Here is a 13,697-nt window from a genome sequence, read left to right as displayed (position 1 = left end):
TAAGAGGTTGATAAGTTCTTATAAATGTAACAATGAAGGAACATAACAGTCTGATTTATTAATGCAAGTTTTTTCAGATAAATGAACTAAAATTTAACCTTGGAAATGTTGTAAAGGAAAAAGAAGAGAAAAGGTGAAGAAAAAAGAAAAAGATGACAATGAAGAAACATAGGTGTGTGTGTTAAAATTAGCTTGTGAAAATAAACATAAAAACTACATCTCAAGAAGTCTTTGTACCCAGAATATATACATGTGACCTGCCATGATGACTGTGCTTGCAATACCAAAAGCCAGAAATAACAAAAGGGAAGAACAATGGAATGAGGATCCTAATTATATATGTTTAAATATATAGTATAGTTTCATACAACCTAAATAAATAGTGGATACACAATATTCATTTAAAATAACTCATCAAAACTTGCAAACAATTCATAAACATTGTAAAAACTCAAAACTAGGACAATTACACCAATAGCTAAGGCAGATATATATATACATAAATACATATACACACACACACAGTAAAAGATAAGAACATAATGAAATCATTTTAACAATAATGATAGCTTCTTTATGCCTAAGTTCTATGTTTTAGTCATTAAAAACTCAATATTCTGCTTTATTACTTACATTTATATCATGTATATTAACTATTTATGACATATAAAATTATTTGTAGGCATCAGTTGATTGACTATGGATACAACATAACTATAACAGTCATAAAAGTCATAAATTCAGCAAACAAGCAAATGGCATACTCACAGGTGAGATTTCAACATCAGGAATTTCGACAGATCCACCAATCCTAAGATCTATGACATTTGCATGGTGAATAGCAACCTGATTTAAGAGAAATAGGGAATTTTGAATTTTGTAGAAATTGTATTAAATTATAATCATATATAAATGAAAAATTACATGTCACTAAATGCTACTTTGAAATTTAAATAGAATTTAAATAAAATTATATATGCCTGTGTGTATGCATACATGAATTGATACATAAAAATATATTCTGGCAGTTATTACTACATTTCGTCTTTAGCAATATTGATGCTGCTTGGAAAACGAGTGTAGATTGCATAGGTATTTAACTGTAAAATATTATGCATTTGACTAGACCTGACTATAATTCTATACAACATATTTCTCCTCATCTAATTACAACAGACTAGTCAAAAATAACTTAAGTATGGCTGAATGAAATATACTTTGTTCCACAGAAACTTATGAATGTACAAAATAGCGATGAAAACAGGTCAAAATGTTCTATGAGTTTACTATTGTATTTAATACATTATTTTCTTTTTAAATACCTGATATACTTTGGCATAGCTCTCTCAAGAACCCTAATTTCAAAATGAAGATAACTAAAGCTTAGAAAGGCCAATGCTTTTTTTTTTCTTTTGAGGTTCATAAATTTAAATTTCAACACAATTAAGCCTAAACATAGCCTACGCAAATACTGAACCTTCACCAAGAAAATTAATATAGTAAATAAAAATCAGCAACAATAACAAATATTCTAGATCCTTCTGTGATAAAACTCCATTTGAGTAGCTGTGGAAAGGAGTTTAAGATTAAGAGACTCTCAAAACAACATAGGCTACTGCCATTTCCTTTGATTGCCTCCAAAACCTTGAAGGTAAGACTCTATTATTGAAGATACCACACATTATGGTTATAGGAATAGAGGAATCCAGCTTGAACTGACTAGGGTGCCTCCTTCCTGAGCACTAGTTTTCATAGTATTAGAAGATGTTATACAAGTTGCTAAGGGAAAGAAGCAATAGTCAAACTCCACTGTAATGACTACAAACCACAATGATCTGCTTGGAAATGTATCTCCAATAGTGGAACAATATACTATTATATTGGGGTGACTAACTTAAGACCCACATCATGAAAGGAATTCATGTCTGGTACTATAAATCAAGCCAACTACCCACAAACAGAGAAGTCATAGACTCAAGGATAACTTACTATGGTCACTTTCCTAAAAAAAATTGCAATTTCTAACTGCATTCTAAATATTTATGCTCAAACCCAGAGCTAAATATGGTTTTCATTCCTCATTAAATAAGCTACATTTTTATAGCAGATGCAGACTATGAGGTTGTAACTGGCGAAAACACAGAGAAAAAAATGATCATGGCTGCCTAACTCCAATTCAAACATCTACAACACAACCCTTATACCTACAGCTCAAGAAAAACCATAGAAGATGAGAAAGATTGTAAGAGGCAGAAGATCAGAATGTCCACTGCTTCCCATAATTACAGTTTTCCTAATTTTCCTAACTAATGCCATGGGGGAAATTCATCTGTTTCTGTGAGAACAGGGAAGATTTGTCGAAACTCAGAAGAGCCAAAAATCCTAAAATTTTATATAAAACTGCCTCATGCTGATTGGTATTCATTTCAACTTAGTAAAAACATCACCTAACAATTTTCTTGAAAATAATTTTCAAAAACTGCTCCCCAATTACTGCTACTTAATTTTTTTCATCCTCTGTGTATTTATTCATTCTGAACACTTTGTATGAATATTATTATATAGTCTACGATATGTAGCCACATTCATTCAGATTCATATCTCCCAGTTTCGTTCATTCACTTGCTTGAATCACTAATTCATCCCTTTGTTATTGTCAAATAATATACGACATAGATATACCACAATTTATTCATCTTCTCTCTTGAAAGTTGATGGATCATTAGGCTAGTTCTAGTTTTGTAAATTATGAACAATGCTAATAAGAACATTCACAGGCAGATTTTACATGAATAGAAGTTTTTTTGTGATCTCTGGGAGATATCTGAGTATGAATAGAATTGCTTAGTCTGTCTTCTGGTAACCCATTTCTTATGATATTTATTTACTTATTTTTTAATTAGATATTTTCTTCATTTACATTTCAAATGCTATCCCAAAAGTCCCCCAGACCCTCCCCCAACTCCCCTACCCACCCACTCCAACTTCTTGGCCCTGGTATTCCCCCGTACTGAGGCATATAAAGTTTGCAAGACCAAGGGGCCTCTCTTCCCAATAATGGCCGACTAGGCCATCTTCTGCTACATATGCAGCTAGAGACACGAGCTCGGGGTGTACTGGTTAGTTCATACTTAATTTTTATTAGATAATTTGGGCATGGTTAATATTTTGAGATCTCTAAAACGTACATGTTTAGAGTTAATTCAATTTATTTATAAATGATAGCTTATTTTTTTCACTGTTATAATTGAAAAACTCTATTAATTAGTAATGAAATAAATATATTTTAATCACAAATGTATGCAATAACTTTGTGATAACATGCTTATTATAAAGATTTATAAAAATGTTAATACATATACATGGACACACATAAATACATATACAAACATACATATACAGAGAGAGAAAAAAATTACCAAATACATAAACAGACATACCTTTGCTCTTGTATCAAACTTTTCTGCTACAGAGGGTGTACAGGAGATATTAAGAACAGTTATTCCCCCAAATGGGATTATTCCCTCTGATGGAACAATATTAATGGTAGACAAAAGGCTTTGATCACAAACCTGCAATCAAAAATTGGTAGATGCTATAGTTGCCTTACAAAATAATAATATCAAAAGTTTTACAGGAAAGCATCTATAGTACTTCCTATACACAGGCTCACTGGGCATACGATATTAAGTAATTTTTTTGTAATAGAACTTGACTATATTTAATAGACAAATCATACAAATTACAACAACTAATTACTTTAATCTAGTCCATGTTGGATGGAAATGGAGAGGAGCCTGAAGAAAAGAGGGTCCAGCAACAGGCCAAAAGTGGGATCTAGCTCAAGGGGACGCCCCAAGGCTATGGAGCACTCACAGAAAGGGACCTATCATGACTGCCCTCCAAAAGACCCAACAAGCAGCTGAAAGAGTCAGATGCAGATATTTCCACCCAACCAGTGGACAGAAGCTGCCGACCCCTGTTGGTGAATTAGGGAAAGAATTAGGAAAGAAGTTGAGAAGGGCGATCCTGTAGGAGGACTAACAGCCTCAATTAATCTGGACCCCCAAGATCTCTCAAACACTGGACCATCAAACAGATAGCATACACCAGCTGATATGAGGACCCAAAAACACATACAGTAGAGAACTTCTGGGTCTGTGTTCATTCAGAGATGATGCACCTAACCCTCAAGAGAGTAGAGGCCCCAGAGAGTTTATAGGTCAGGTGTGGTGGGGGTATCCATGTGGACAAGAGGTGGGGTGGGTAGGAGGTGTGGGATGTGGAGCAGTCAGAGAATAGATGGGGAAACAGAAATGGAATAAGGAATGTAAAAACTAAATTAAAAATAAAATAAAAAATAAAAGCATATAATGAACTATGCAGTCTATCATTACTTAGTACTCATATTTAAAACACTTTTCACTCTTAATGAAACCAAATTACACGAAAAGAAAATAGGGGGAAAAGCAAAACTTATAATTTTGGAAAGTAGAAGAACAAATTTGATAAAATATACTCGGGAAATCTACTAATAATAACTTGAACACTGCCTTGTGTCCATCTATAAATAGTAAAGTATTATCACTCAACAGTATATTTGGAACCAACAAACTTGATTCAAATCATAATATGACCTGATCCAAGTAAGAATCCTTAATTCTGAATTACCTTGAAATAAGCATGGTTTTGCCCTACATTGTGAAGAATGGCTTTCCTCCACGTAGTTAAACCTTGAGAACAATTACTGAACAGTATTCTTGGCTCTAAAAATGTGACTTTAGTGTGACCAACCTAGTTATAAAAGAAATAGACAAATTATCAAAAATAATAGCAAATCAAGTAGTTTCTTCCTCAGACAAGTATAAATAGCATTTACCTGTTCTACCATATATACACATACATTTAATCCTATAAATATATAACTGTTATTAATTTATCTAGTGTAGTCTGTTCATAGCTTTAAAAGGTTTTAAGATGGACAAAGAAATAAAGCCCATTTTCTCATTGGGAAAGAGAATAAAGTAATGAAAGAAGTGACAAAAATATACCCCTACCATATAACTGGAAATACAGAATCATTAAGAATTTTAAAATATAACATGTTAGATTTTTCTGAATATTTAAGACAAAGAAAATATAACACATCTCTCGAAGTAATAGTGGACAATAATTTACTGGTGGAATGCTTCCATAGTATATGTGAATCCCTGGGTGTTATCCCCAGTCACAATACACACACACACACACACACACACTCCCCATACACATACTAATTACTGAAAGGCCCTAAGAGCTATCGCTTACCCAGTTACATATTTTGATATTTAAAAGAGTTCAAATATCATCTAAATAAAGAGAACAAGTTGTTAAAAATGAAATCAACTAGACATACTTCACTAGAAGCCATCTTCATTGAGCTTAATATGTACTTGTACAAATATTATCCCTAAATGAGAATGGGGGCATACTTCACTTTGATTGGTAAAATTACACAGGCCCAGAGATTTGTCACTTCTGTCAAAAAAAAAAAAAGCCACTTCATAGAACTAATAAACAATGGAATACTATTTTCAAATGTGGCCAAAATAGATGTCTACAGTATTAAAGTGAAGTAATCAGGCATTATGTGCAACTGTAACATATTTTGTCCAAGTACTATTGAGTTAAATGCATTTTACACTAGACTTAATGATATCTTTATAAAATATTGTTATTATATCAGCTTTTAAAACATTCTTACAATTATTTGAAAAACATTTTTGTAACTGGAATAATGAGTTGTGAAACTAAGCTAAAACAGAAGGAAAAAAGGAAATCAGTTTTTACAAATATGTGATAATATTTAATTAACATTTTATTTAAACATTTTCTGTTTTTCCATTCTTTCTTCAGAGTTAAATTTAAAGTTTTCAGAGCTTTACCTGAAATGATCCATTTTATAGTCTAGCTGTCTAGGTTATTTCCTTGTCTAACTCACTAATGATTTCATAGTTTTTTTTTTTTAATTTCATAGTTTATTTCATTCTTATTGAATAATGGGATAGGGAACAGAGAAAACAAATTTTACTAGAAAGGGTAACATTAAAGGCTGTGAAAGCCATTTAGATCTGGAAATAAATTACAATTAAGCCATCCCTGGCATTTGTGAACTTGTAATAGTTACTTAAACACACTAGTCTTCCAATTTTTCATATTATTACTACAATTATATATAATATATATGAATATGTACAATAAATGCCTCAGGATTTTTAAGGATGAGCTAATAAGTAAACACCACTTAACACAGCACTTGACACATAGTAATTACTCAGTAAATAATATCTATTATTACTGCTAAACCTATACTATTAAACTACTCATTTTTATGTTACTTAAAAATACATATAGGTGTCTCTTGTGAGACTATGCCAGGGCCTAGCAAACACATAAGTAGATGCTCACAGTCAGCTATTGGATGGATCACAGGGCCCCCAATGGAGGAGCTAGAGGAAGTATCCAAGGAGCTAAAGAGATCTGCAACCCTATAGGTGCAACAACATTATGAACTAACCAGTACCCCGGAGCTCTTGACTCTAGCTGCATATGTATCAAAAGATGGCCTAATCGGCCATCACTGGAAAGAGAGGCCCATTGGACATGCAAACTTTATATGCCCCAGTACAGGGGAACGCCAGGGCCAAAAAGTGGGAGTGAGGGGGGGGAGGGTATGAGGGACTTTTGAGATAGCATTGGAAATGTAATTGAGGAAAATACCTAATAAAAATATTTTAAAAAATACATATAGGTAAAAAATACATATAGGTTGAATATATGAGCAACTGAGTACATTATTAAACTTGTTAGACACAATCACATCAGCATCAGATAAATACTAGGTATATCCTCACTGAGAGTTAAAATGAAAAAGAAGCATGTTAGCTAAACACTTGAAATACATATCCATATCATCCATGCAAGTTTGAGAAATAACAATATGCAATTTATATGCAATGCTAGTAGGAGTCAGCTTATTTCAAGCTGATAGCTGAGGAAAGACCCTAATGTGTTGAAAGTGACTTCCAATCCCTAAAATTGAAGAGTCATTTATGTATAAACTACAAGCACCTTTATAAATGAAACACAATAGATCACTATGTCTAGAAAATATAGGTGGAATTCAATGAAAGTGCACTAGTTCTCTTGACATTGGCTGGGATGCACAGGCAAAAATGCATTCTTGATGACCCAAACTCATATTGCTAGGGCATCCTGGCTTAGGAACTACCATGGAAATAAAGTTTATTAGGTCACATCTTTCATTTTTATTGTAAGAAACATTTTTTTGGGGGGGTTGTTTGTTTGTTTTGTAAGAAACATTTTATAGTAATAAAAAGCCTGTTTTCCTCTTATAAAAATCACATAGTCTTTCCCATACTTAATTATTAACTAGAGTATTAGATTAACAGTACAATATAGTAGGAATATAATTTTCTTTACTGTATTTTATGTTGTTTGTTAATTAAACAAGTTACTCTCAATTGGCTCCCATGGTGGTATTACATATTTACCAAGCCTCTGTCAATCTAGTGTTGTTATATAATGTTCTTGGATACAGGGGTGAGCTTTTACTCTTAGTGGGCAAGTGGTTCTATAAAGTATCTAAAATAATTATTACATGAATTCTATTTTACATGTATATATAAGCCAAGATAACTATATATCCAGATAATCCAGATACTATAGATGAAAATCACATTGAAGAGAAATAATTACATGTGCAATACACTTCAGTATCAAAGTATTTCCTCCAGAGACTTGTAGCAAAAATTCTCCCTTGTCCGGAGAACTAAAACCTGGCTGCCATGTGACTTCACATTCCAATGAACAATATGGATCAACAGTGCCTACAGAGAACAAGATAAAATAAGGCACTTAACATATTTTCATTATTTATTTTTCAAACATTCATGATAACAGCTGATTTAAAGATATAATGGCATTATAAATCAAATTAAAACTAAATTTAAATAAAGAGAAAGTATAAGTGAGACATTATTAAATAAGCACAGTCCTAACAGATTTCATGAAACCAAAATATAAGTTGGTTTTCCTAGTAAATAAAAGAAATGTATATCAAAATATACCAGAGTTTGATAAATATCAGAAAAAAATTTATGGCAATGAACATTAGGACTAGAGAAACAAAGATGATATAATCTCATTTGTGAATCCTGACAAAATTACCTCCTCTAACTTCTGAATATTCTGCTTTCAGATGGAAGAATTAATATTATGACTTTTAATCTAGAGATTAACTTCTGATGGAACTAAAATGAATAAACATATCTCTGTATTTCAAATGTACTGAGAGACCATGTGATATCAGAAAAATGGTGTATAAAATGGTGGCTATCTTTAAATTTACTATTTTAAAAGGAGATGATGTATAAAAGAACGGAAGAGATGAGGGAACTCTGAAGTATTCCAAGAAAATAGAGAAACTTCTTTGCATGCATTTGAGTTTTGACATGAAGGATGAATGAGCAAGAATACTGGCAGATTGCAAAATGTGGGAGTGACATAAAAGTGACCAAAGAAAATGATTCACTAAAAAAAAAAAAAAAAAAAAAAAAAAAAATACCAGCAAACAATACCTGATGGGAAGTTATTCCTTGGAAAGAAAGAAGCTTCTGAAATTTGGGGACACAGGACACTAAATGGAAGACATGAGTGACCATTACAAACAAGTTTTGCTTAGGGTTAGTTAGTTTGACTTGCATGTAGGGCAAGGTTTTCTATCTTTAAATGAAGCAATAGAATGCTGACCTCTGATTTTTGCAATGGCCATACAGGGCAATCAACACTCAATCATGGGATGGACATAGTCTAAGATGATCAGAAAATACCAAGTGACATACTTTCAATATTCTTGGATGCTAATTCTGTACTATGAACAGTAATTGATAAATTAAAGAGAGCTGACTAGAGAAGTTTGCTGTCTACAGGTCTGTCAAGATCACACTGACTGAAAGCAACTAAAAATCCTGATATTAGAGCATTAAAGAGACAGACGTTTGTTCTGGAAGTCTACAGCCCATTGGAATTAAGCAATGGATGTGAATGGTTGTGATGAAAAGTAAAAAAGAAGATTCAATGATGCAAAACAGTGACAGGAGGTGATACATAAAAAAGGATTAGCAATTCATGTTGATGAGTCTGTATGAAGAGAATTTCTGCCTCCAATCAGCACAATTAAGTTTCTAAGAATATTGTGCATATTAGGGAATAAAGAAAGAAGTGTCTTATGCATGGCTTAAGTAAGTCTGGAGTTGGTAGAACAGGTACTGCATATAATTAAGTTTTAAGAACCCCCATGAAGACCAAACTGCACATCTGCTCTATGTGTCTCGGGGGGGGGGGGGGGGGGTGGAGGAGGAGGCTAAAGTCCAGCCAATGCTCTCTGGCTGGTGGTTTAGTATCTGGGAGCTCCCAAGGGGCCAGATTAGTTGACTCTGTTGTCCTCCTGCCTAAGAGATAGGGATCTCTTCGGGGTTCCTCAACCCTTCTATAAACTCTTTTACAAGACCCCCTATGCTCCGTCTAATGTTTGGCTATGGGTCTTGGAAACTGTTTCCATCTGCTGCTGTGTGGAGCCTCTCAGAGGACAAGCCATGCTAGACTCCTTTTCTACAAGTATAACAGAGTATCATTAACAGTGTCAGGGATTGGTTCTTGCTCATGAGATGGGCCTGAGTTTGGTTGGGCATTTCCTCTCTCTCTGCTCCATCTTTGTCCCTGCACATCTTGCAGGGTGGACACATTTTGGGTCAGAGGTTTTGTAGGTAGGTTGCTGTTCTTATCCCTCCACTGGGAGTTCTGCCTGGAGGCAGGAGGTAGCCACTTCTGACTCCATACCCCTCACTGCTAGAGGTCTCAGCCAGAGTTATCCTGGCCCAGTTCTAGGTCTCCTGCTCATCCCACAGACACATGCCCCTCCCCAGCCAATTTCCATTATCTTTCTCCATTGGTCTTCCTACACCTGATCCCCGGCCCTGATGAGTTTCCAATCTCCACTCCACAACAAGTTCGTTCCTCCATCAACCTCCAATATCTATTTTATTTCCACTTCTGAGAAATATTCAAGCTTCCTACATTAGCTCCAGGGAGTTTAGAGGTCAGGTGGAGTGGGGGATGGGGGCATCCACATGGATACAGGGGATTGGGGAGGAGGTATGGGATGTGGAACAGAGGGTGGATGGGGCGAAAATATGGAGTGTATATAAATAAATAAATTTATAAAAATACTTTTTATTATATGATTTGAGGCATAACAATTTATTTTCTAAATAACAATTGCTCATAAACTATAACTAAAGAGATTGAGGAGAAAGTATGGAAGGAAGGAAAATGAGGAAAAAGGTAGGAAGCAAGGAGTAGAAAATAGAAATAAATACCAAGTTATGTGATAAACTGCTCATATTCTCAGGATGCTTTCAAATGAAAAAAAAAATAGTACAAGAGTAAGATTTTTTTCACAGCACTCACTGGTAAATGGATATTAACCAAAAAGTACAGAATATCCAAGATAGACCCCACAGACTCTAGGATGTTAAACAAGAAGGAAGGCCCTAGTATGCATGCTTCAATCCCACTTAGAAGGGAGAACAAAATAATCTGGGGAGACAGAGGAAATGAAGGCCTGGGTGAGAGTGGAGAGAGGGAGAAAAAAAAAAAAAACAGCCAGAATCAGGTTTGGATGGATACAGAAGAGAAGCCTAAAAGGTCAGGCGAATGAATGGCAATATGTAGCTGCCATTGGTGGGGTTGAGGAGAACCTCTAGAAAGTCCCAGAGACCTGGAGTGTGGGAGGTTCCCAGGATTCAATGGGGGTGACCTCAGCTGAAATTCCTAACAGTGGGGAGATGGAACTTGAAGGTACTATCTCCAGTAGCCAGACAGGATTCCCTAGGAAGGAATGGGGACACCAACCCACCTACAAAATTTTTGAACCAAAATTGTTCCTGTCTAAAAGAAATGCAGGGACAAAAATGAAGCAGAGACCCAAGAGCTGACCAGGGACCAAACCAACTTGGGATCTGTCCCATGGGCAACCAAACCCTGACACTACTACTGATGCTATGTTATGCTTGCAGACAGTAGCCTAGCATGGCGTTCCTCTGAGAGGCTCTACCAGAAGCTAGCTGAGAGGGATGCAGATACTTAAAGCCAACCATTGGACTGAGATAGGGGGAACTCCTAAAGGATTGAAAGAGATGAAAGGGAGGGCGACCCCATAGGAAGACCAACAATGTCAACTAACCCAGACCCCTGAGAGCTCCCAGAGACTAAGCCACCAAGCAAAGAGCATACAAAGGCTGGTCCTATGCTCCTGGCACATAAGTAGCAGAAACCTGTCTTGTCTGTCCTCTGTGGAAGAGTATGTGCCTAATCCTGTAGAGACCAGGGTGGGGGAATGCCCTCTAGGGGGGCACTCTCTCAGAGGTGAAGGGGAAAGGGGATGTGGAGAGGCATTCTGTAAGGACTGGGAGGTTGGCAACATTTGAGATGTAAATAAATAATTAATTAATAAAATAAAATAAATTTTTTCACAATCATGCACCTATCCATTTATTGTTGTACCATCCTCTGTGAATCATTATAATTTTCTATACATTTAATATTAAATATTATCTTATATTTATATGTATGTGTGATACATGCATGAAATAGTCTTCAGAAATCTTATGTCCTTAGAAGATATGTACTCACAGCACAATACAATGATGTTTGCCAATTACAATGTGTTACTACATAAAGCACACTTTAGAAGTTACTGCATAACAAATACATTACATGAAACTAAGAGATTACACAAAGTTAAATGGATGGTTAACTAATTGAGGGGCTCATCAGAAACAGTAATTCAGATTTGCTTATACTAGTGTTCTTATTAAATGACAGTCTTAAGGTTTTACATATATATAATTGAATTTGTCACCAGTTATAATTAAACTAATTTAAAATGTAAGAAAATAAAAGTCACTAAATCATCTTATAATTATACTCAAATTATATAAGTAATGACATTTTTTCAGGAATATTTGCAATGGTTAATGTTGTCATTGTTTAGATTGAGGGGCCCAGTTGTGTGATTAAACACCAAGCAAAATAATAGCTTTGACAATATTCAGATGTGATGTGAATAAATTAGATTTAAAATACTTAACTGAAAAATACAGCATAAATTAAGTCATAGAATGTAATTTGATATATGATATATACATATATATACATATGTATGTATACATCTACATATATATGATATATATATATACAGATGTTTACACAAGAAAATGCATATTCAGCTTATATTTAATATCAGTGGGTCTTTTTCAGTAATTTGACAACCTTAAATGATTTAGAGCCTGTAAATTTAACCTTGCCATTGATCTGAATATGGTACTATCACTTTTTCTCTGGGTATGTAGCCTCCCACCTTGTCTTGTAAACATCTGACTTGTTAAGCCACATAGTTAACCAAGACCTTATATCTCCATCTCTATCCCTTATTGTGTTTGTTAGAACCTCAAAACAGAATATTTATTTTTAAGTCATATTTACTCACATAAAAATAAATGCCCCTAATGATAGTATCTATTTACTTCTATGCTCTTACCATAAGTAGATGGTACATATTCAATAAATAGTTAATTCCTGAATATATAAATGAATAAATGAATTTCTATATAAAACAAATCAAATAAACTATTACCTTGGGCTGGACAAATAGTAAATGCAATTCCTCTCAATGTAGTTACTGGTTTCCATCCAAATTGGGCAGGGCAATTGAGATGATTATATAGCCTAACTGTACCACGAAAACATGTTTTCAACAAGAAGGATTGTGGTCTCAGTACAATCTCATTAGAAGACAGCTCAAGTTTTACAGGCAGGATGGTAGCCATCACTAATATGTGTCCACCAGGTATGCTATTAATTTTAAAGGTGAATGATCTGTAACAGTGTAGAAATTCCCAAATTTAACTAATAGTACAAGTATCTACTTATGATTACAGACTTCATATATATGCTATACATTACCATACAATATTAATTCTGAAAATAATGATGGAGATAAATTAGATTGTCACTGAACTATAAAAGCATACAAGTGTACAAAGTGATGTTTTTTACATACTTTCTATACTTTGGGAGAAAAAATAATCTATGTTACAATTATTGAAATAAATTAATATATTATAAATTATTCTAATGAGCAGAAACTGAGAAATAAACCTTACTTCCAAAATTTTCCACTTGTGGAAGATTCAAATACCATCGAAATATATGTACTAGATGTAGGTGGGATCACATATGAAAATTGGTTGGTTTTCTGAAGTTCTTCAAAATCAACATCTAACTGGATCAATATATACATGGGCAGCATATTAACAATATGAAGTAGCTGAGCATTTGTAGATTTCACACAAATATTACCAAAATTAAGGACAGATGGTCCTGAAATAATCAAAGTAAAATTAACACAAAAATATTTAGTATAATATCACAGAACTACTTAGTATAGCAGATAAGATTAGCTGTACTTTTATCTAGTTGATGATAGTTTCATGCATAGATACTATTGCTTCATGTTCAATGTGAATATATTTTAGTATGGAAATTTTTTTTTGTTTTTGTTTTTTTGAGACAGG

At 34.0% G+C, this 13,697-nt stretch overlaps 1 protein-coding gene across 1 annotated transcript in view; it reads right to left on the bottom strand.

Moving 5' to 3' along the window:
* Nucleotides 1-13,697, bottom strand: part of Cfap47 (cilia and flagella associated protein 47) — a 262,175-nt gene that overhangs the window by 223,313 nt on the left and 25,165 nt on the right. The window contains exons 14-19 of the mRNA XM_085838136.1: nucleotides 13,287-13,503; nucleotides 12,758-12,999; nucleotides 7,759-7,889; nucleotides 4,672-4,794; nucleotides 3,441-3,572; nucleotides 769-846 (exon numbers count right to left, since the gene is read on the bottom strand). Coding sequence (XP_085694262.1) covers nucleotides 769-846; nucleotides 3,441-3,572; nucleotides 4,672-4,794; nucleotides 7,759-7,889; nucleotides 12,758-12,999; nucleotides 13,287-13,503 — 923 coding nt within the window. The remainder of the gene's footprint in view (nucleotides 1-768; nucleotides 847-3,440; nucleotides 3,573-4,671; nucleotides 4,795-7,758; nucleotides 7,890-12,757; nucleotides 13,000-13,286; nucleotides 13,504-13,697) is intronic.

Source organism: Mus caroli, unplaced genomic scaffold, assembly GCF_978045245.1.
Source record: "Mus caroli unplaced genomic scaffold, Mus_caroli_1 scaffold_5, whole genome shotgun sequence".
Lineage (NCBI taxonomy): Eukaryota > Metazoa > Chordata > Mammalia > Rodentia > Muridae > Mus > Mus caroli.
This window is presented reverse-complemented; position numbering and strand designations above follow the sequence as displayed.